Here is a 24,196-nt window from a genome sequence, read left to right as displayed (position 1 = left end):
AGATTAATCACTAAATTATTTCTCAACATCAGATGATTCAAGAGTACCATTTGCATAACTTACATTTACTTATTTAAGATTGGATTTGTGCTTTACGTGAGAAGAACAGAGTCCTAACCCCAGCCTGATCTAAAATAGGGTGTGCATCACTCTGGCCCAAGGGAGGGATAGTAGTGAGGCGGGGGGGTGGGGATCTCATGCTGGCAGACAGGTGGTGTTTAAAAATACTTAGTTCTGCTGTTTCCAGACAGGTGTTGTAAACGTTTTTTTATTTTCAGTTCTGTAATCATTCACCATGTTCAGTTACAAATAAATGCTTTTTCTTGACATTAAGTTGGGACATTTAATATCATTTAAAACAGAAAAGCAAAATGGATTCTGACCTAAATGAATACATTCCTATTGCACTTTCAATTGCCTCTTTGGTAGTTAATGGATTTTGTACATTTATGATCAGTTATTGGGCAGAAACTCATGCCAAATAAGAAATGTATTAAAGCTAACTTAATGTAAAATGTCACTTTATCCGTTAGAACAACTCCCAACCAGTTTGTTCATTTGCAAAGGAAATTAATCTTAAAACCTTTGTTCTTCTCAAAAGCAATGTGTTAAATGGCTAAAAGATAGCATATCTGGAGGGTGCTCTTCTCATCGTAAGACATGGCTGCTTCTCAGATCGACTATTTTCATTTCCTCGCTCCTCGGTCCTCGGTCTCACCGGAAGTTGATTTGCCTGCGCCATCTTGAGTACCGTCCCATGGCTCTTATTTCTGCCGGAGGACCGAGGATCGAGGAGCGATCATGGAGGAGCGATAACCGAGGAACCACCAGACCATCCTCCGATGAAATCCTCAGATACTCACCCCGCCCCCTTACTGTGTATCGCTCACTGATTGGACGAGGCAGTGCATGCACTGATCTGATGCTTCTTGACATGAGAGCAGAGTGAAGAAAATACATGAACCTCACGGGAGTCACTCCTCAGTTTATACCGTGTTTTGTTTCAATTCATGTATCATTTAGTTACAAATATGTGATATATCTGAACAACAAAGTGGTCAAAAATCATTTAATTCATTTTTTGGAAACATTTTCATGATCGCTTTTTTCGTTTTACATTTTAATTTATTGTCATTTCCATTCAGTCAGTCATTAAGTGCTATTTAAATGTTCATTTACTACATATCCAAACAAACAAAGTGTGCAATCCAATGAATGTTAATCTAACTGGGTTTTGATAGATAACATATCTCTTTTTCTTCTCTCAATTATTTTATTTCTATTGTGCACTCTAATCAATAGTAATCAAACTATTGTTCGTTTATACATTTTAAGAATGGCGTTTATCTTTTTTGAGAATTAGTTCTTATTTTATTTTATTTATTGGGGTCTACAACAGATGATACAAATGTTTGTGTCAGTAAATGTGCACTAACAGAGGCGGGGGTGTGTGGAAATAACGGGGACAGAGCTGCTGTCAGACGATCAGCTGTGCAGCGTCATCACAAACGGACGTCGCTTCACGTGACGCTCCGGAGGAAAGGACGTCCCATTGCTCTTAAAACTCATTTCCCTGCTTCTCGTGGTTTCCTTGCGTCCCTCCATGCTTCCCTGGTGGGAGGGACTAAACGCAGGGAAACGACGCAAGTGAGGGAAGCAAGGATTTAATTTAATCGACCTGAGAAGCAGCCATGGAGTTAAGAACCATTCAATATGTTTTTCTCCATCTCACAATCATGAGGTAATTGGACTGTTTGGGAAATAAATCAATATAGCTTTGCATAACTGCCTCTGACAAACAAACAAAATCATACAACAGAATATTTTGAATGCTGAAAAGATGTGCACTTCAAAATGATACAAAAATACAGACTCATACACACACGGTGCCCTCGTGCGTACACAGGTTACTGCGGTCAAGCCAGCCTCCACTTCGGAAAACACAGTCAAGCCAGCATCCGGGTTGTTTTGCGATGCGCGAATATCCTATGCATTACGGTAGCGGCCTGGAAAAACTGCCTTCAAAATAAAAGTGCTTACTCAGTTAATAACAAGTATACCAAACATATTAAAATATGTACTATATAGGCCTAATGTGATCAATAATAATGTAAGACAAACTACGTATAACTACCACATTATAACTGAGTGAATGTAAAACTTAAAGAGTTTCAAAATAAAAGACCTTTGAAGTCTCATATGAGCTATCATCCCTCTGTTTTTAGATAAGAATAAAACAAAAACTGTCCAGTATCAAAGACTAATATGACTACAGGGTGATAGCAGCACAACCCATCTAGTCACTCAGAGAAAATCAGGACAATCTGATGTAAAGTTTCAAAATAAAATACATTTGAAGTCTCATATATGAGCTATCATCCCTCTGTTTTTAGATGAGAATAAAACAAAAACTATCCAGTATAAAATACTTATTTCACGTCAGGGTGATAGCAGGACACCCCATCTAGTCACTCAGAGGAAATCAGGACATTCTGATGTAGAGTTTCAAAATAAAAGACCTTTGAACTCTCATATATGAGTTATCCGACTGAACAAAACGTGATCCGTCTCTTACATGTGTATCAACCACAGACCTTATTTCCAGCTATTTTCCAAAATCCTATGGAGAAATCCCATTGCTTTTTTGTAGAGGGAACCGGAAGTGGTAAAATTATGACTGACTTCCGGGTTTTAGGATGTGTCACTGTGGCACTCTATAGGTGAACGTTTTAGAATGCAATATCAAGACAGAGACATTGGAGATGCACTAGTCAACCTGACATCCACGGCTGACCTTGGAGATTTGACAACTATCAAGGTCATCCCAATACCTGATGATGGTGTCCAAGAATACATCTTTACCGTCTGTGAAGAAGCAGTGTCTGCTCAATCAGACGATACTGACATCTTGTGCACACCCTCCAGCTCAGTCTCTACAAGAACTCTTACCTGATTTAAATGATTGAACTGACACAAAAGGCCAACCTTGTTCAAAGATTGCAATGCTAGGGATTGAACTGCATTTTTCGTTACTTAATTGTTTTGGCCTCTGTATGTTTCATTTGAAGTTAAAAAAGAATGTGACTTCACAGATTCAGGTAATGCTACTTAAACCCTTCTTAATGGCTAACACATGTGTATCTGAAGTTGTAATTAAGAGCTGCAGAAAATATTGTTGAAGTGTTTAAAAATGTCAAAAAAAACAAGATGTCATGCATACATTCTAGTCTTTAATTAAAAGGCAGCCAGGTTTAAACGCATTACATATTTACATTTTAAAGGAGCGATATGCAAGCTAGTTTAACATGTTCATATGCATATTTGTGATGTAAAAAAAACAAGTCAAAGTGATCTTGATTTACCTTCATTTATTTTTTACATAAGTGCAAATTGGTTGCATCATTTACTCAATTAATTGTATTAATTTATTGATGTATTTATTTATAATTACAAAAATATTGTATTTTATAAAACAGAATAGGTGATGCATATTTTAAAGACATCCCAATAAATGGTAAGGTCTTTTGAAGAGAATATTCCTTTATGTGAACTGAGCCAAACAAAGTGTTATAAGTCAAATGTAATTTGTTTACAGTAAACAAAACACAGTATTGTATTGATGTACATTCAAGTGTTTGCTTTGTAATAAAAGAAACATATTTGAAGCTATAATAAAAAATATTGCCTGCAACAAAATGAAGTCTTTTTTTAATTTGTTTTCACAAACTTAAAAACTCTACTTAGATCTAATATAAATATGAGGTTAGTCCCAAAGGAAAAATTAAGTTATAACAAAGTAATAAATGTTGTGCGGTCTTCAGAATGAATCATCTTATTACTTTGTGTCAATGTAAATATATATCTTAGACGGAAGCAATATTTTTTACTTGACTCAAATAAAAAAATGTAGGTCAAAAAATTAAGTTGGAATAAACAAAAAAAATTAGCTGTAACAAATTAGCGAATTTTTTTCAAGTTAGTCCAAAGTATACATTTTTTTCAGTGTGTGTTTTGGGAATATCCGTGAAAATGGCAAAAGCAGAAATCGGTCATGTCTCTGCATATGCTTTTCCATATCAGTCTATCATATAATACATTCAGCATGGTTTTCCATAAAAGCACATCCACTTTTCCTTTGAACGAATGAAAAAACCACTAGGTTGCTGGAAAGATATTTTGTTTGTTTGTTTGTTAGCTAATGGTTTAAATGATGAGTATGATGGAAATTCTTCTTATATCTGTATCTTTTTATTACTCAAATGGAAAGCAGTGTAGGAAGATAGACAGGAAAAAACAGAAACAACACCGTGTCCTTGTGGTGATAACCGTAGCCTTGAGAGGATTGTCAAGCAACGGCCATTCAAAAAGCTGGGGAGTTTCACAAGGAGTGGACTGAGGCTGGAGTCAGTGCCACCATGCACAGAAGTATCCAGGACATGGGATACATGTGTGCATTCCTCGTGTCAAGCCACTCCTGAACCAGAGACAACATCAGAAGCGTCTTACCGCTAAGGAGAAAAGGAACTGGTCTGTGGCTCAGTGGTCCACTTGAAATAATTAACTTTGTGTGAAATGAATCTATATAATATACGAGTTTCCTTTTTTTAATAGAAATATTGAACTTAATCAACCTTTCCACGACATTCTTATTTATTGAGATGTACCTGTATATAGATAGATAAATGTATCTTTTGATAAATGAACCCTCTTGTGCTGCGCTCTGGTGCCCACCAGGGAGCAGTAAAGACAGGCAACTGTAAAAGACAAAACAACATTACGTCACTTCCGGGCAGGACACAGGTGATTAGAAACGTTAGGAAACTGAAACTGTAGAAAGCTGCTACGTCTTTTCAGACGAAATGGCTTTAACGATTTACAGGCAGTCACATTAAGAGGTGAGCATATTTATTAAAGCGTTCATTTCCGATAACGTTTCAATGATTGTACATACGAGTCACAAAGGGACGGTCCTGAAGTCACCGGCAGGTTAGCCACGTTACATTAACGTTAGCTTCTCTCCATTCATTGCCGAGCTGTCAGTTCGGTAACTTGGTGATTAGCAGATAGCTAGCAGGCTGTCTCATCTGACTACGCATGAACCTACAGTCTCGATGTAAGCAGACAATTGTTGGGCTGTAACGTTGGTGGTTAACAGGTGGCTATATTACTTTCTATAAGCAGTCGTAACTAACATTGATATAACCTAGCTAACAGCTAGTTAATTTGGCTAACTCTCAAGCTGTTAGTACTTTATAAACAGCTGCTGCTAGCTAGCTAGCAGGAGTTCCCTGCTTCAGCAGTTTGGACACGTTCCAACTGCTAATATGTCAGAAGAAGGGAGTAATACACGATGTCCCTATATTACCTGCATCCTTTCCATTGCAGGGTGTACAAAGATGTACTGCTCCCGATTAAACATTAGATTAAAGACATCGGGAGACACAGTATATACTTTCCATTACTATACAGTGCAGAAAAGAAGATGGAGGTACCTTTCAAAACAACACATTGAACGAATGAGCATAAGGTGCAAACATCAGTATACAAGACAAGGTACAGACATATAGTTCATTCACAAATATATAGCACAAAGCCAATACAAATACAACAATTATAAATAAATGCAACCAAATGTAAATGTACCCTCTTAGACTAAGGATAATACAAAACAATCTGATTATATAGTACTTATTTGCACAGTTTTGGTTTTGGTTATGCTGTAATTCTGTGGGACTGGAAGTATTTCAGTGTGATTTGAAGTAGTTGTAAGTGATATAATAAATGAAGGTGAGTAAAATGTCGTGGCCTGCTTTTAAAGAAGACAAACAAATACGAGAGATTATAGTTCTGTAATTGCTCATTATATTTAATAAAGTATAGACAAAACAAACTCTTTGTTTAAAAAGAAAAAAAAGAATAATCCATGACAGGTTCTGTTTTTGGTGAATATAATATCAATCAAATCACACTTCTGTGTTTACAAAGAGTTTACAAAGCGTGTTCTAGGATTTAAACTACAAGTACATCGAAATAAAGGATATACTGAACAAAATGTAATTGAAATGTCTTTGTGTTGTTTTGATGTAGTAGAATAAACTAACGAGGGAAAGCCATGGCTTGTGCCCAAGTGCCACTGGATGAGCAGCAGGTGACTGAGAAGGGCCCGCTGGGAAAAGAGCAGACACTGCCTGCATTGGTGAGTCATATCACATCATCTTATACAAAAGAACAGTCAAAGAATTACCTTACTCACCTTTCACAAGTCAAGTTGTATCAGAAGGAAAACATGTGCCTTTTGTTTCACATCAGCACCCGGCAAGGAAGGAGGACCGTTTTTTTGTGCCTTACAAATCCCCTCCAGAAGACGGCTCTCCCGCTGAGGTGGAGGAGTTTTTGGAACATGCCAAATTCATCACAGAGGACCTGGAGTGGCTGCTGGCACTGCCCCATGACAAGTTCTGGTGTCAGGTGAGGGGCCGTTATCATTAAGATACAATATCATAATACTCTTTTGTCAGATCAAGTCTGAAATGTATCGCTCTATTTGCAACATAAACAAGGACAAATATTAAGACAAGGTTCAAGAAAAACACACATTTAACTATTACCATCACTGAAGACTGGGATTTCAATGTAGGATTGACTGTTGCACAAAAAATGCTTTAGTCCAGGGCTGTCGACCTCGCGCCACATCAGCATTATGGTCGCCCTTAAAGAGCCTTTGACACTATAAATATATGTTACATGATTGCCTATGCATTTGATTATTATTTGTTTTAGTCAAATCAACTAGCTCTGAAAGCAGAAGTCTAGGGGAAATATTTTCAAGCAGATATTCAACAACAATTGTAAAATGTATTTAAACAATTAGTTCATATTGTATATAGGAACACACACTCACATGTATCTGTGTTATTATAACATAAGTCCCATGAATTTATGAGATTATAATAGCCCAAATATAATAGGCTTATATTTTGTTTGTTTACCATTACACAAATATTTTCAAGCACAATTTAGGCGCTTTATTTATCATTTGATTGAGTCGATAATAGTTTATAAATGTGAAAGCCGAGACAGAAAACCCCCTGTCTGGAACCCTGTCGTGGTACGATCAGCCTCATTCATTATTTGAAGGTTATTTTTAAATTGTCATGCTGTCTTTACAAGTTTCAAAAATGTATTTATCGTCAATGCTGCTAGAAAACACCTGAGCGATAATTCAAGTTTAAAAGTCTCAAAAATGCTACAACTACTGTCACAAACTGGATGAATGTGGAGTATTTTGTTAAAGGAGGATTAAAGCGTAATTAAGGAGCACTGTTGGAGTGACTTTGATGGTTATTGGACTCAGGATTAATTAATTTGGATTCCCGCTGTATGAAGAAATGAAAGGACGGCGCAAGTGGAAACAATTCACATAGGGATTAAACTGTTTAAAACACATGCTCAAAGTAAGCCGGATTTTGCTGATGTGTTTATGTGGATTCAAAAGTCGTAAATAATCTACAAAATGGAGGAGACTGATCTGATCGGAGCAACTGTGACAAATAATCCAACTGAAACCGGCATGGACAATGACTATGTTTTAAAAATGCGCTTATCCAGAAAAGCCTGGTTTGGACACTTTACGGGCGGAAACATTTCTATTAAAGAAAGAATTATACATTTATGTCTTGTTATGCCTTTAATAGCTACTAACTTCAAGTAAAAAATTTAAAAAAAGTCTAAATATGATATTTGGCCTCAAATCACCTGAGGCCTGGCGCCCCCCCTGCGACCTTTGGCACCCCCCAGGTTGGGAACCACTGCTTTAGGCTAACCTTATTCAAACAGGTGGGACCCTGTATCTCCTTTGATAATAACATATATTCATAAAATGGCTGTTCAGTACATAGTTGGGGTCAGAGATCATTTTGTTGGCCAGCCTCAACATCTTGTTAGCTAGGCTGATTCATAGTAAACCTCTCATCTTTGTGAGCCACAAAAGTGTATGGCAGCAGAACAAAAAAACACTGTAGATTGAGTCATGACCTTCTCCGCTCCTTCTCCTCCATCAGGTGGTGTTTGATGAGACTCTGCAGAAGTGCCTAGACTCATACCTGCATCACGCCCCCCGCGGCCTGGACCTGGCCACCATGCCCTCCTCCCCGGCGGTGGCAGACATGCAGCGCTGCGTCCACAGGGCGGTGTTCCTGACCTTCCTCAGGATGGCCACGCATAAAGAGTCTAAGGTAGGAGCTGCAACCAAATGTGAAGAAAGAATCATTTACTGATCACTAAAAAGACCAGTTATAGTTTGATTAGTAAACAGTTCCGACAGCACTTTTGTATAGATGTAACACTTGCTGACTCTCCCTTCTTCTTCAGGAGAGCTTCCTCACTCCGTCTGTGTTCGGAGAAATTATCTACGAGAACTTCCTTTTTGACATTCCCAAATTTCTGGATCTGTGTGTGCTCTTTGGGAAGGGCAACAGCCAGCTGCTGCACAAGATGATAGGTGAACTTTTTTATTACGGTTCCATTTGAATCATCAGAGGGTATTTTGATGGGAAATGTATCCATTAGATCAGTGGTTCTCAAACTTTTTTCACTCATGTACCCCCTTTGAAAAAAAAATTCAGCCAAGTACCCCCTGATCAGCGCAAAAACTATTTGTTAAGGAAAAAATGCCTATATAAAGAGGTACAGTACAGCGCTGCACCATCAGTGTCTGATTTATTAAAACAACAACATTGTAACTGAGAAACACTTAAATGCTACATTTCAAATGTTTACAATCCATCATTAAATTCACGGCAAACCAATTTTAATATCATGCAATAACACTGAGACGACATTAGTTGCATTGAACTGATCTTTTTAATAAGTTGTACTTACATAGTGAGAAACATGGGCTTGTGCTTCACTGAGGATCTTTGTTATTCTGACAGGGAGGCAAACTTCAGTTATTACACTTTGCATTTTGAAATATGTGTAACTCTGTTAATATAAAACCCACACTGCTCAAACTTCGTTACTTTTCCTGAAATTGGTATATTTGTATATTTATTTATTTTGGGGCGTGGGGAATGAAGATAAAAAAATATGAGCATTTTATGAGCATGGGATTTTGACCCCTCATATAAACATATGCATAATGCTGCGCTATACTTTGCTTATTGTTTAGGTCCTTTGATAAGCAGGCAGTCATATAATTAACTAGAACTAGCTAGATCTGATATATTTGGACATAAACGCGAGTGAAGTCTAACCGGACGGCGAGAGAGAGATCAGAGATCAGATCAGCTGCTGCTGACGGAGAACACGCAGCTCTGCATGATCACAGCTCCCCCGCTGTGACGGATCGTTGAGCCGAGCAAAATACACTAAGAGTTAGACCTAACACACTTAGCTAGTTTATCTACTCTGGAACTAGCTAAACTAGTTATAAATATATTTATTCTTTACTGTCGGGTCACTTATTACAGGTTCAGCGAGCTGCACGAGACTGACGGGCTGTCAGGAGAGGGAGAGGAAAAGAGAGCACCCCGTTTATTTTTCCCATTTTATTATCCAGAATTACTGTAAACCTTTGAATAAAGTAGTTAATCTACTATTAGTAGTTTGTGTAAATGCATTAATTATGTTTTTTTTCCATTAACATAAAATAAATCTCACGTACCCCCTGCAGTACTCCAACGTACCCCTAGGGGTCCTCGTACCCCCATTTGAGAACCACCGCATTAGATGAATAGATGTGGTGAAGACTCCTCGTTTTTATGTGTTCACTCTTTGGTTACTTTGATATTGGGTTTCACTTTTTCAGAGAACATCTTTACCAACCAGCCGTCTTACTACGTCGACCTGGATGAGACAGTGCCCACTGTGTTACAGGTGAGGTTATGATTACAAAACACAGCTGTATATTTATACGAAAAGTGCAGTAGTAACCTTAGAAAAAAAATATTGCATTTTATTTTGACTTGACATATTATGCTAATTTCCAGGTTCATATTTGTATGTATTGTCTCTACTGTTACATGTTTACAAGCTTTAATGTTCAAAAAGCTCTTTATTTTTCTCATACTGCCTGTGCTGCAGCACCTCTTTTCACCCTCTGTCTGAAACCAGAGCTCGGAACTCTCGCGTGAAGTGCGCTGCTCGGCTGCGCACCGCGTCTCAGTTGCTCCGTCCGTCCGTGTTTTGTTTTTTGTTTGTTTTGGGCTAATTATTGTCTAAACCAGTGGTTCCCAACCTTTTTTCCCAAGAGCCCCCCCAAATGACTCCTGTTGGAAGTTGCGCCCCCCCCCCCACACACACAAGGGGGCAACAGCGGTAATTCAAGTTTAAAAGTCTCAAAAATGCTACAACTACTGTCACAAACTGGATGAATGTGGAGTATTTTGTTAAAGGAGGATGAAAGCGTAATTAAGGAGCACTATTGGAGTGACTTTGATGGTTATTGGACTCAGGATTAATTCATTTGGATTCCCGCTGTATGAAGAAATTAAAGGACGGCGCAAGTGGAAACAATTCACATAGGGATTAAACTGTTTAAAACACATGCTCAAAGTAAGCCGGATTTTGCTGATGTGTTTATGTGGATTCAAAAGTCGTAAATAATCTACAAAATGGAGGAGACCGATCTGATCGGAGCAACTGTGACAAATAATCCAACTGAAACCGGCATGGACAATGACTATGTTTTAAAAATGCGCTTATCCAGAAAAGCCTGGTTTGGACACTTTACGGGCAGAAGAAACATTTATATTAAAGAAAGAATTATACATTTCTGTCTTTTTATGCCTTTAATAGCTACTAACTTGAAGTAAAAAAAAAATGTTAAAAAAAAAGTCTAAATATGATATTTGGCCTCAAATCATCTGAGGCCTGGCGCCCCCCCCTGCGCCCCCCAGGTTGGGAACCACTGGTCTAAACGTTTGTCTGTATGAAACATCATTTTTGAGAGACTATGCTTTTGATCCTGTGGATTATTTTTGCCTTCTGCGGACCATGTCTGGCCATACAACTTTTCAAAACACACCTGAGCCACAACACGAACAGGTATGGCGAGGAGCCCCGGCCTCTACACTGCTACAGCCGCGAGGCTATGCTGGAGCTACAATGCGATCGGCCTCCTACGAATACACCAAGCCACCTGTGTTCTTCGTTATCGAATGACATCCCTCGGGAGCTGCTTAGAAACATCAGGAAATCGGAATCGCCTACGGCGGAGATTTAGCCGGCCACCACTTCCATCCATCCATCATTCTGACAAATCTGCGCTCATTGAGCAACAAAGTAGACACACTAAGGATATACACAAGGTACTGTCATGAATTTCGTGAGGCCTCTTTAATATGTTTCACGGAAAGTTGGCTTCAATCTAGGATGCCTGAATCTCTCTTTGAAGTACCCGGATTCACCCTTGTTCGAGCAGACAGGGATGCGAACTCGGGGAAAACCAGAGGATGCGGTATTTGTGTGTATATTAATGACCTGTGGTGCCGATCATACTCTGTCAAATGTAAAACCTGTGATCCCAATGTAGAAATTCTCGGCATGATGTTAAGACCCTTTTATCTGCCTAGAGAATTCGGGTGTATTTTACTGTTTGTTATTTACGTGCCTCCCAGCTGCAGAGCGTCACTGGCGGCCGGCTCCATCGCTGACTGTGTTCACGAGCTGCAACTCAGCCACCCCGATGCACCGGCAATAGTGCTCGGGGACATGAACCAATGTCGCCTAGAGACTGTATTACCTGGGCTCCAGCAGTATGTTAAGGATCACACCAGAAAAGACAATATCCTGGACAAATGCTTCGTAAATGGAGCCTATGTGACTAAATGTAGAGCACCAATACTGAACTCTGATCATAATGTTGTGAATATGATACCAGTGTATAAGATCAAACTGAAGAGAAGTAAACCGGAAAAGAAAGTAATAAGGACATGGACAAATGAAAGTAGGGAACAGTTGAAAGCCTGTTTTGATTGGAGAGATTGGGACATTTTTCAGGAAGGTTCACTAGATGAAATAACTACTGTTACCAATGATTATATCAACTTCTGTGTAGAACTAGTTGTTCCCACTAAAGAAATACAAATCTATCCAAATAATAAATCTTATGTGACTAAGGACATTAAAACCATTATAAATACCAGGAAAATAGCTTTCAAAAACAAAGACTATGGAGCACTTAAACAGACAGAGCAAGAACTGAAAGTCAAATTGAGGGAATCAAAACTGGCACACAGAGAGCTTTTGGAAAATGCTTTTAAAGCCAAAAACCCCCAAAAAGTATGGGACACCATGAAAACCATGACAGGCATGTCACCCTCAGCTAAACCCATTGTGACGAACAATGAATTTTGTTTTGCTAACGAACTAAACACGTTCTTTACCCGTTTCGAGTCACTGGATAATTTTGCAAAGTGCACTGAAATGCTCGAAACCATAATACCTACTTCCTCTGACACAATTACCATCAGTGTCGAAGAGGTCAGAAAAACATTTCAGTGCACCAACACCAAGAAAGCGGCTGGGCCAGATGGGTGCAGCGGTTTTCTGCTGAAAAACTTTGCTACTGAGCTGGCTCCAGTGTGGCAACCCATCTTTCAGGCTTCCATTGACACGCACACCATCCCTCTGTCATGGAAAACTTCCCACATCAAACCGCTGCCCAAAAGAACATAAGGACTACAGACCAATAGCCCTCACATCAGTGATTATGAAATCACTAGAAATAATTCTGCTCCGATTCCTTATCAGTACAACACAAGACAAACTCGATCCATACCAATTTGCCTATAAACAAGGGTGCGGTACGGAAGATGCTGTGGCCACTCTGGTTCACATCATCACTAAACACTTAGATAAACGTAACACCTATGCAAGAGCACTCTTCCTAGACTTCTCATCAGCATTCAACACAATACAAGCAGACATCTTGGTGTCAAAAATGGCCAAAATGGAAGTAAATCCATACCTGATTTACTGGTATGCTGCTTTCCTCACCAGTAGAGAGCAACTTGTGAAGGTTAACAAAACCCTGTCATCTGCCATCACAACCAATGTAGGCCCCCCCCCAGGGCTGCGTGAGTTCAGCTGTGCTCTTTACTCTCTACACTGATGACTGTCGTACCAACACACCAAATCAATTCATCATTAAGTACTCTGATGATACTGCAATAATATCTCTGCTCAGTAACACAGACGACCCTGAGCTGCACCAACAGGCTGTAAATCAGGTGGTCGAGTGGACTGAGCAATGCTCTTGAGATCAACACCAAGAAAACTGAGGAAATCCTTTTTGGCTCACCATCTGACTCCTGGAGGAGTATGTGGGAGAGGGAGCTTTGGGATTTTTGCCTTTGCAGACCATTAACATGCACACAAACCGATATAACATACTACAGGAAAGGGAAAGCATAATAGGGCCTCTATAAAATATTAGGAGGATGTCATAAATTAGGATTTATAGTATTATTATAGTATTATAAGTATTATAGTAAGTATTGTAAGATGTTATTAAAAATATATTATAATGATGTTTGATATTTGTTTTCTGTAACAAACTATTTTTGATGGAGTCTAAATAATACGATTTGTAGACCCAGACATCTGTACAGCACCACAAGACACATGTTTTTACTTTAAACAAATAATGCGCAGATATATCATTTGCTATTGGATATTGCACTAGTCGATATTGAGAATTCAACAAAAACTCTGATTTAATGGAAAGAAATCAAAAACTCACAATTTTCCAATAACTGCACCCCGGGCATTTGAAAAGTGTTTTATATGTCCTACAGTGACATTGTAAATGTCTCTCCTCTAATTCTCTCTTTCTGTTATTCTCTCTCTCATTGCCCTTAGATCTTCGACACCATCATGGATAAGTGTGGTCTCCACTGTGAGGGGGCCGCAGCCATGGAGCCGATGAAGCTGAACGCACACAAACAGCCCACTGCCATGACCATGAGCCAGCAGGTCACACACACACACACACACACACACACACACACACACACACACACACACACACACACACACACACACACACACACACACACACACACACACACACACACACAGAGATACTACGTATTGTAATATCCAGTATGTATGTGTTCTTAAATAAAAATATAATTCAGACTGTTCTGGCACGGAGACAAATCTGCAAGAGTGACTATTTATGTGAAAGTAATTTAATAAAATGTGTCGTTCGTTATATATAAGGTGAATGAGATTGATGAATGAATCTGGCTTTCCTTAGAAATTATGGTGCTGGCTAACCAGCACCATAATAAGACACCTTATTATTATTATTATTATATAAGGCCTGCCCCTTATTCCATTCTATAAAACTGGGTCTTTAAAAGTGAATTTAGAGATACCAAATCATAGAAAGTTACACTGCTGCTTCATGCCATTGATAATAAATGTGGGTTTTTTTTTCTCTGTCCCAGGATCTGGTAGATCTTGTTCTGTACCTGTGTGACTCCACCACCACCATCCATGCCTTCCTGGACATCTTCCCTGCCGCCTGCTCCAGCTTCCACTCCCACGGCTTCCTCAGCAGGTAACCAATGGACTGACCCGGTAGTACCGCAGCCGCACCTTTCACAAAAGCGTCTCACCACCACTTTGTTTTCATCTCTCTTGCAGACTGGTCTCGTTTTATGAGAGCGCTGTGCCCGACCTGGAGAAGGCGGTGAGGAAGAGGAACTTTGATGCTACAGGGTGAGTTTCTGCTGCATTTAAAAAAAACAAAAAAAAACGTCATTAAAGCCAAAAGATTGACACCCACACATGAATAATGTCCCAAACCATGCTTTAGTCTTCAGGAGGACTTGTGGAAAAGGCTGTCCCACTCCTGTCGTAAGATAGTGGAGATGGCCCAGCTGCTGCTGCATCACACCTGCCTGCAGCCCATCCTGGAGGGGTGAGACGTCCACACTCTCTACATGCATCTCAGCAGAATTGACATCCACATGCAAACATTAACTCGCTGCATTTGTTCTCTTGCAGGGGCGAAAACATGCAATCATGTGCAGAGGAGCTGCTACAACAATTCACATCTTTTTTACCTGAGAAAAGGTAGAACTACTGGTTCTGAGGGGTGGGGGTTTTTCCAAAGTGGGTTGTCTCACTTTTTCTATCTTCTAATGCAGCATCTACAGTCACTACTTTGACCTTACACATGTTTACTCTGACTACTGGCATCACAATGTAGCTGTGAGGAAGTGTAGATGTACATTCATGACTGACCGGGTCCCAATAATAACAATCTCTCTGTAGAGGCCACAGATATTCAATTTTACTGTCCTGTTAGTCAAAATATAGAAAATGTGAACGTTGGATCTTTGTGTTGTTTGACGTGCGATACAAGGCACAGCAGCTTTTAGGCATGATAACAAATGATAACGCCTGATGCCGATTCTTTGTTTTCACCTGAAAGTGGGCGGGGCGATTATTTGGCCGGGCAGTGACGTAGCGCTGCGCTCATCTGTTGAGACCATGGATGTATAATAAGAACTGGATACAGCGTGGGAGGCGGGGCCTCATTCATTCCTATGAGAGTTGCTCATTAGCGCATGATGATAAAATGGCCCAACTTTTGAGAGAGTGAAACGTCACAGATTACCCGGCATGCCTGAGAAGTACCCGTATGTGCGCTCATAGCGCATGCGCAACTTTAACCACGCCGCCCAAAAGGCTCGTTCACATTAAGCACGTGAATTTGCATACACGTAACAGCACCGCGCGTTCATGACAGCATGGTACTGGATTTATATTAACGAGGCGGCAGTTAGCAGCTAGCTAGTAAATTATGCTAAGTTACACATCAATCGTTATGTACTTTTATATTACGCTGACATCAGGATCTAGCGATATCCAAGCAACAGAGCTTCATTTAGCATGATACTTGTGTGGGTTGTACATGAAACCACTTGGTAATATATAAAAATGTATATGTTGAAGCCTGTTATGATCAATTGTGAGTTAAAACTTTATCTAAAAAGTAAAGCTCATGATGGATTACTGTGGTGGAGTTAAAATAACAATAGCCTATTTCTTTTTGAAATGTGATGGGGTAAAAGGATAGTAACTGTGATTATTCATGATAAGTAGCCCACAAGTAACTAAAACAATTGCAAGTGCAATAAGAAGCTACAGGGACGTTAATCTACGTCAGTAATATTAACTTTATTTAATACAACATTTACGGTACAAGATTTACATCATACAGCCCATGTAGTATAATATTTTACAAATGATGAATTACAGCAAACATGTGCAATATATCCATTATTACAGCTCCGTGGGCTGGCAGTAAGGCGATATGGTCCGTTGTTATTGTGCATCCATGGGTAAAGAGAAACTCATGTAGTACTGAACACGTAACATGAACGTGCCGGGCGGCGCGGTCCTGTGGGTTAGCGTTCATAATGCAGAGGGAAATAACTCTCAGAAAAACGTCATTAGCACATTTTTACAACTTGAGGAACGAATGTTTTTAATAAGGGCTATACAAGTGTTCATTCTGGGTAGTTTATTTAGTTTAAAAATAATTATCCAACGCGTTACAGACCACTCTTTCCCCATGTAAGTCAATGGGAAAAAGTGTTTCCGGGCCCAGCAACCTAAAGGAAGTGTAGTACCGCCGTTTGACCAGCACAAATATTCTCATCAGACTCCGGCGCACTTCTTGGGGGCTTGGTTGAGACACAATAACAAAGTTCATGATGGGATTTCCTTTTTCTTTGTCCCCTCAGGTTCTTGTCAGACTTTGATGAGCAGTTCCCCATCGCAGACTACATCAGCCTCCTACAACAAGCCCTCCCTGTCATGTATCCTTCACCGCTCTACAGGAAAAAAATAATATTTTCTGAATCGGTTTCGACCAAAAAATAACCATCTTTTCAGAGTTCATGTTTTTGTTGAGCTAGTAGAACAAATCAAGTCAAATTCGGGACAAAGATGGACCATACATTTTCTGTTTGCACCGGGTAAAATGTTCTCTTGAGTGTAGGGGCAGCATTTGGTTGAATAAGAGCCACATAGCTGATCTTTCTGTGCGCCACCTTCTTTTTCCAACTGATTCCATGAGAACAGAGCACGTGCCTCGCAGCAGGAGGAGAAGCTTCTTTTCAACCTTGTGTTTTCCATATCATAACAAAGACTGAAAAGCTCATTTGTATAAGCAATCAGCCAGCTGCAGGTGAGTGTGAGAGGAAGCATATGACGGTGGGGCTATTTGGTGAAACGAATATATAGTAGCACAAACAACTAATAAAATCCATGAGGGCAAAGCTAGTCCGTCATACAGCAGCGGTGATACGTTGTCAAGATACTACTGTCAAAGAAACAATATAAAAGCTCTGGGAGCGTTTTTTTTGGATGAAATGCTGGGAGGACGCTCTGCCCAGTGCCCAGCCTGCCAGAAAAAGGCGCCATGTGGACCAATCGGCAACTATTTAGAAAATCAATTGTGTAGGTTTATAGAGCCTATATAACCACATCAGATTTGTGTTGGAGCAAATCAAGCCACATGTGGGACAAAGATGGATAATACATCTTGTGTTTGCAAAGGTAGAAATGACATTCAAATGTTTTTTCTAGAGTGTAGGGGCAGCCCTTATACGCCTTTTTAATATCTAGGGCCATAGTATCCCTTTCCACCCTCTTTCGGACCGCAGTTGGTAAGATGCATATTGCCTTTTCAATAAGATCAGGTCAACCACCAGTTTTAGTGGAGGGATATTCAGGATGGACGAATGTTCTCACAGCCATACTGTAATATTAGCAGCGGGTAATGATGTCTGCAGTATTGATGGTTTATTTCCCCTAACGGCCTGCTCCGATCAGAGATGAGACCCGGACCTCCTACCTGCTGCAGGGGGTCCAGAGCGCCTGGGACTCAGTGGGCCACCGGAGGCCACACAGCAACAGTCAGTATCAGGGAGCAGCGGGCGGTGCTGCTGAGGCCCGAGAGCCAGAGAGAGGGGGGGAGGGCCTGAGGGGGGCCGAGGCCATGGTGGACGCTCCCCGAAAAGGGAACAATGTTGTGAGTTCTCTAATTGTTATCATATATCTCATAAGCAGCATGTCTTCATTTGTCTTGCTTTGTTCAACAGTCAAAACATTCAGTTCACATGACTAGTGATAGTGACTACTAACGAGTGTGCGCATACACACTATTTAATGAACATATAGGTTCAACTTCTGAATTATAAAAATAACAAATGGAAGAAAGAAAGCCATAAAGCAGATTCAGGTAGGAGGCGTATAGATTCACACTTGAAGTATTAGCCTACAGTACATTACAGCTTACAGGGAAGAGATAAGAGCTGATCTTTAACAACAAACACTATACTGCAAACTTTTATTTTGTTTTGTAACATTGGAATCCTGCTAGCAATCATTTGTAGAAATGTCTTTTTATGTAAGGGAGTATTGCAGTAATGTAATCCAGTTACATGTCATTATTAACTCCCAAAGCCTGTATATATGTATATCTTTGTTAAACAAAGAAAACCCATAAAAAACCGTTAATCTAAAAAGCAGAAGAGATGCACACTATCAAAAACAGAGTAGAGATCAATAAAACATATATACCCGCACCTTTATCAGTACAACTATAATATTATAATCCATTTCATTAAAAACTGAAACGACAGTAAGGATAATGAAGCCTCTGCTCGTGGTGTCCCTCTCAGGGAGCGGTGAGCGAGGCGGAGCAGGAGTCTCTGCTGACCTGCATCAGGGACCTGCTGCCGGACCTGGGCGAGGGCTTCCTGCTGGCCTGCCTCAAGGAGTACCACTACAACTCTGAGCTGGTCATCAACAACATCCTGGAGGACCGCCTGGCCCCCAGCCTGGACCAGCTGGACCGAGCCATGCCCAGGTGACTCCACACACAGGGGGGCCTTTACCTAAAAATGCTAATTATTTATTATTGCCACATAGATCGGCCAACACATTGTACGTAATGGCCTAAGAGGCGGGACATATCTACGCAGTTGAGCAATCACAACAGAGCCGGCCAGCTAACCAATCAGAGCAGACTGGGCTCTGGTTTCAGACAGTGGGTGAAAAGAGGTGCTGCATTGGATTAGCTTGGATTCTGAAATCTTTATTGACAAAGTTTGTTAACAGGCGGTTCCTTCAATGATGTTCAACAGGCAGCAGATTATTGTTCAGTCATCTGTCCAATGAATTAGGCTAACTCACTTTTAAGCTAGTAGCATCAAGAACGTGTGTGTAAGTGAGAGCTTAAGTTGATAGCCTGTCCGTACAAGCTTAAAAAACGTGTTTATCGTCTCAATATGGCGAGTAGAATTATACGTTCTGAAAGCCAACACTTTATTTAAAATCAACCTGAACCCCAAAATAACACAATCACAAGTTTTATTATCTCGGAACGCAGTTAAAATCCGTCTGATTTTGATAGAGAGGGGCACATGTAGAAATAATTGCTTTTAGTTAAAAAATGTCACTTATTTTTGCTGCTCTAATTTCTTATTTACTCCGATGGCGTTATCATAGTAATGCACGCCCCTACGCAAATCACGTGTAATGTATTGGAGCGCTAGCAAATCGAAAATAGGTTAACAAAGGAGTCCAATGGAGGCCTTTCAGGCAGGGGGGGACTCGACTCCCTCTGGAGGATTCTTTAGGATTTTAATCTTTGCAGACCATTAACATGCACACAAACCTCTAACACAAAAGGGAAAACCCCCAAAAGCATAATAGGGCCCCTTTAAGAAGATGAAACATTCAAATCTTCAGCATTATTGCTTGTTAATGATATATATTTGATAACTTCAGTTAATTGATAACCTAAATTGCTGTTAATACTTTTTGGGACAAACTCCACAAATGATCAAATCTATTGCAGATGATTTGTAGAATGGGTGTAGTGAATCATTTGAAGCTAAATGTGTCCTCAAAGCCGTGTTTGACTCCCGTTCTTCTTCCGTCCCTTCAGGCCAGTGGTGGAGCCGCTTCCAGATGTGCTGAACGTCAGATCCAACGTGTTCGATGATGACGAGTTTGACGTTTTCCGCAGAGACCAGGTGGACATGTCCCGCATCTGGAAAGGCAGGAGGTAAAATGAGCCCAGAAAGAATACTCCTCTTTATGTGCTTAAAAAACCCTACCCAAAATGTTTAGTGAAAGCAAAGTAAGATTTTTAATAAAGCTAACATCATTTACATATTTAAAGAAAGAAGAAAAGGTGGGACTGCCTGTGATCTGCTCTGTGTTTATTATAATTCTTGCAGGAAAGGGGAGAGCGCCAAAGAGTTGCTGAACGACAAGCAGCACATAGCGGAGCAGAAAGCTCGCTACCTGTCCTACGAGACGGTGGTGGACGAGGTGGTCCTGGAGCCTGGAGAGAGCCCCGAGGCGTACGGCCTAGACGACTACGACGACGAGTACGACGACACCTACGACATGGGCCAAGTGGGAGCCAACGACACGGACGGAGACAGTCTGCTGAGCAGGAGGTACGGCACGGTGTATGAGGGGAAGGGGAACCTTTCAAAGAGGACATATTATGCTGCGTTCACACCAGACGCGATGCGATGTTTGTGGGCGGCGCGATTACATGTAAAGTCAATGCAGAGGCGCAGACAGACGCGAATTCGCTCCGACGGCAAGCATGAAGCGGTGGACGCGGTAGACGCGAATTCCGCGGCGCGATTGAACGGTGCCGCGACAAACGCTCGAGTTCAATTTTTTCAACTCAAGCGTCATATTCGCGTGACGCGATCTCGTGGTAGCCAATCAGCGGTGAGGATCTCAGCCTGCCGTCACTGACGTTCAACCAGAAAACATCAGCCATTAGCTGTTAGCGGTTAGCACTCAGAGCTCACAGCTCCTCATATCTGTTCAGAAACTGGACAAAAGTTAAACAAGTACAAACCACAGACTGTCTGTGTCATGGCGAATACAGTCGCTGGTTTATTTATGTCTGTAGGCCGTTGTTGTGAGTGTGGACGGAGTATATACAACGTTAGCTTAGCCTGGTCGACCCGATCTTCATTCAGAAAACACGCATTCTAAAAGGTTTTTCGCCTGCCGTCTTGTCTACAGACTTGTCAAAGCATTAATTCATGGTTTTTAATAACCGGTATCAGTATGTTGTTACTTCGCCATCATTTTGAAACGTGTATTACAATTTAATCACGGTAAAATATGTTCATTTTGTTGTAGTTAGCTCCCGAGTCAGCGCGTCTTGTTTGAATGACGCGAGTAAACACAGCTGGCAGCCGCGGTGAAACTCGAGCGTTTAGAGCGATGCGAATATTCGCATCGCGTCCGGTGTGAACGTAGCATTAGGCTCACACTCTGTCGGAAACCAGAGTCTGCTCTGATTGGTTAGCTGGCCGGCTCTGTTGTGATTGTTCAAAACTGCTTAGAAATCCCACCCATTAGACCAGTGATTCTCAAATGGGGGTACGCGGACCCCTGGTGGTACGTTGGGGTACTGCAGGGGGTACGTGATATATATAAAAAAAATTAAAAAAAAGGTTAATTAAAAAAAATAATCTTAGTAAAATAAGTTAAATAGAAAACACAATTTTATATAAAACATTCCTAGAACCACCAAGGGGGTCCTCATATAAACATGTCAAATGTGTGTATTGTATTTTATAGTTTTTCACAATAACATATTACTTAAATTGAAAAACTCCTTGGAGAAATCTGTTTTATAAAAGTGTTATGTTATTTTTTTTCATGCATAAAATGAAAATATCCTTAGTTTGTTGTAATGCATACCACGAAGGAGTTAATACATCACACACTGAGGGAACATCACTATATTGTAATTATTTATATAGGCTTTTTCGATCACAAATGTTCGGGATCGGTCAGGGGGTACTTGGCTGAGAAAATGTTTCAAAGGGGTACATTACTGAAAAAAGTTTGAGAAGCACTGCATTAGACTATCATGAACAATGTGCTAGAGTGCTGGTGTTACATAGTTATGTTACAGAAGTAAACAAAGGAGTCTAATGTAGTAAAAACCAAATGAAAGAACTGAGTGGTCATTAGCATATGTTGCTAACCGGGTGCGGCTAGGAGGGGGGGTGGACTTTGGTTCCGCATCATACAGTGTATTCTATCATCTGACACGGACTGTTACAGCCATATCTAATGGAATGCTGTCTAAATGAGGAATATGATGATTCTAATCAAATGCTTTTCATTTGAACTTTGTATTTCCTTGCAGGCCTTTCACTGTCCCACAAATCCTCAGAAAAGGAAACAAACCAGAATTTGAGGAGGAGGAGGAAGAGGAGGAAGAACCACTACAGGTACCTACTGAAATAATTCCATGATGGCAGATCCAACATTACAGAAAACTTATTTTAGACCTAAAGCTTAGTGATAAGATTAAAATGTTTTCTTCACGTTTTATCGTTACAGTATTTTTGCATGTTGCTTAAAATTAAGACCATATGCAAAGCGCAGGAATGTATTTCAAACATACCATAAATAATAAACTACCCTCTGCTGGGCAAGGCATACAACCTGGAGCCGCTAATTACAGTTTTTGGTTTCCTTTGTGCCTTTTCCAATCCCGTGTTGACATGTGAATCTATTTTCATTTCAGAACAACGTAAACAGGGACCAGTTTGTGCAGGACCCGGCTCTGCTGAGAGAGCGGGCAGAGGCTCGAAGAGCTGACATGCATCAGAGGAAAGGGTAAGACTCTCCAGCTGGAAATCCATCCAAGAACATTCTTCATGATACATAATGCTTCTCTAGACTTGTCCTCATCCTTTCAGTAAGGTTTATCTTCTCTTAATGAATACGGAATTGAGGTTAGAGGATTGAAGAGCCCTCTAATGAATAATAATAATACTAAATACACTTCATATCAAAGGATATGATCTGAATGGAAATACAAAAAATAGCAAATCACAATAAAAAACAGTACTTAATTTCGAGAACATTTAGTTTTGACCTTGCTCTCGCTGTATTAAATAAAAGTCCTGTAGCTCTTCCACTACTGCTTCCCTCCACACTCTGTTCACTTCCCTCCATCCCTCCCTTCCAGTTTCCGGCCGGAGCCGCGTCCCAACAACGTGGTGGGCCAACCCAAAGGCCAAGGACAAAAGCAGGAGACGGTTGTGGACCGACGCAAGAAGGAGGCCAGCAAGGGCCGCGGGGCCAACCACAACCGCCGCAACATGGCCGACCGCAAGAGGAACAAAGGCATGATCCCCTCCTGAGTGGCAGCACGGCCCGCTGCGAGAGAGACCAAAACACAAGAATGGAAGACGGAAGGTGGCGGAGGTGTGAGTCAGTGAAGGGGAGGAAAAACTGGGGGCGGGGGGGTTGTTCTGTGTTAAATTTGGAGCCTTTAGTTGTCCCCTCCATCACACCTCAGCCCCAAAGACGCTGTCTTAGCTCAAAGGAAAAGCCGCCAAAGGTTTTGAGTTGTTGGAAAGTTGTAGTAGTTTACGGACTTCCTTCGGCAGGGCGTTGTGATGCTGTCTGATGCTGATGCTTTTAGTGTTGGAGCCCAAAGGACTTTCAGCTCTTCGGCCCAACTGATTTTCTTTTTATAGCTCACTAAAAGCCAAAGTCCTGAGTGTCAGCCAGAGACTGTGGGCAAAAAATAAGACATATTTTTGCCAAGTAACAAATCATTTATTATTAAGATACAGAGTGAAAGGTTGAAGTTCCTTTGACATCATCAGATAAGCAGAACAGGAATAAAAGGAGGAAGCGTCCAGGGTTAAGGAGAGACTCTCCTCTGTAGCTGGAGGAACAGTTACTGACCTGCTGAAGTCTGGACATCATTGCTGCTCTTACTCATCCTGTGGGAGGAGCTGGCTGCACGCACGTAATAACATCTACCCAGTTCACACCACTGTTGTCCAGACTTCAAAGAAATATAGCGAGAGAAAACCCTGATGTTTTGGAAGCACGTGCCGTACAGAGGGAACCTCCGACATGTGACCATGATGCAGAGAATATTTTCTATAAAGAGAACAGATCTATCAGAGCATTTTGAAACAAAGATCTCATGTAAATGCTTTTTGAAGTTGACATTGAAAATCTAAAACAAACGTAAAATAAATACAATAAAACCCTGTTTGACATCATTCGAGTCATCATTAACTCCTTTTTATTTCACACTACAAAGCGTTTTTTGACTTCACCAGAGTATGGATGCTAGTGATGG

The 24,196-nt window shown here is 40.7% G+C and overlaps 1 protein-coding gene across 3 annotated transcripts; it reads left to right on the top strand.

Annotated features, from left to right (window-relative positions):
* Positions 1-4,755: 4,755 nt before the first annotated feature.
* ascc2 (activating signal cointegrator 1 complex subunit 2) lies at positions 4,756-24,116 on the top strand. Of its 3 annotated transcripts, none has more exons than XM_034216645.1 (19): positions 4,756-4,895; positions 6,088-6,196; positions 6,310-6,468; positions 8,061-8,234; positions 8,371-8,500; positions 9,809-9,876; positions 13,864-13,977; positions 14,457-14,569; positions 14,656-14,730; positions 14,828-14,932; positions 15,019-15,087; positions 16,767-16,841; positions 17,860-18,058; positions 18,711-18,898; positions 19,982-20,101; positions 20,277-20,501; positions 22,232-22,316; positions 22,616-22,707; positions 23,063-24,116. In XM_034216645.1, the coding sequence occupies exons 2-19, from the start codon at positions 6,113-6,115 to the stop codon at positions 23,235-23,237; spliced, it is 2,250 nt and encodes a 749-aa protein (XP_034072536.1). In that variant the 5' UTR covers positions 4,756-4,895; positions 6,088-6,112; the 3' UTR covers positions 23,238-24,116. The 3 variants fall into 3 exon arrangements, with proteins under 3 accessions (XP_034072536.1, XP_034072537.1, XP_034072538.1); XM_034216646.1 differs by lacking the exon at positions 4,756-4,895 and adding an exon at positions 4,986-5,113; XM_034216647.1 differs by lacking the exon at positions 4,756-4,895 and adding an exon at positions 5,020-5,155.
* Positions 24,117-24,196: the final 80 nt, after the last annotated feature.

This window comes from Gymnodraco acuticeps, unplaced genomic scaffold (assembly GCF_902827175.1).
Source record: "Gymnodraco acuticeps unplaced genomic scaffold, fGymAcu1.1, whole genome shotgun sequence".
In the NCBI taxonomy this organism is placed as follows: domain Eukaryota; kingdom Metazoa; phylum Chordata; class Actinopteri; order Perciformes; family Bathydraconidae; genus Gymnodraco; species Gymnodraco acuticeps.
This window is presented reverse-complemented; position numbering and strand designations above follow the sequence as displayed.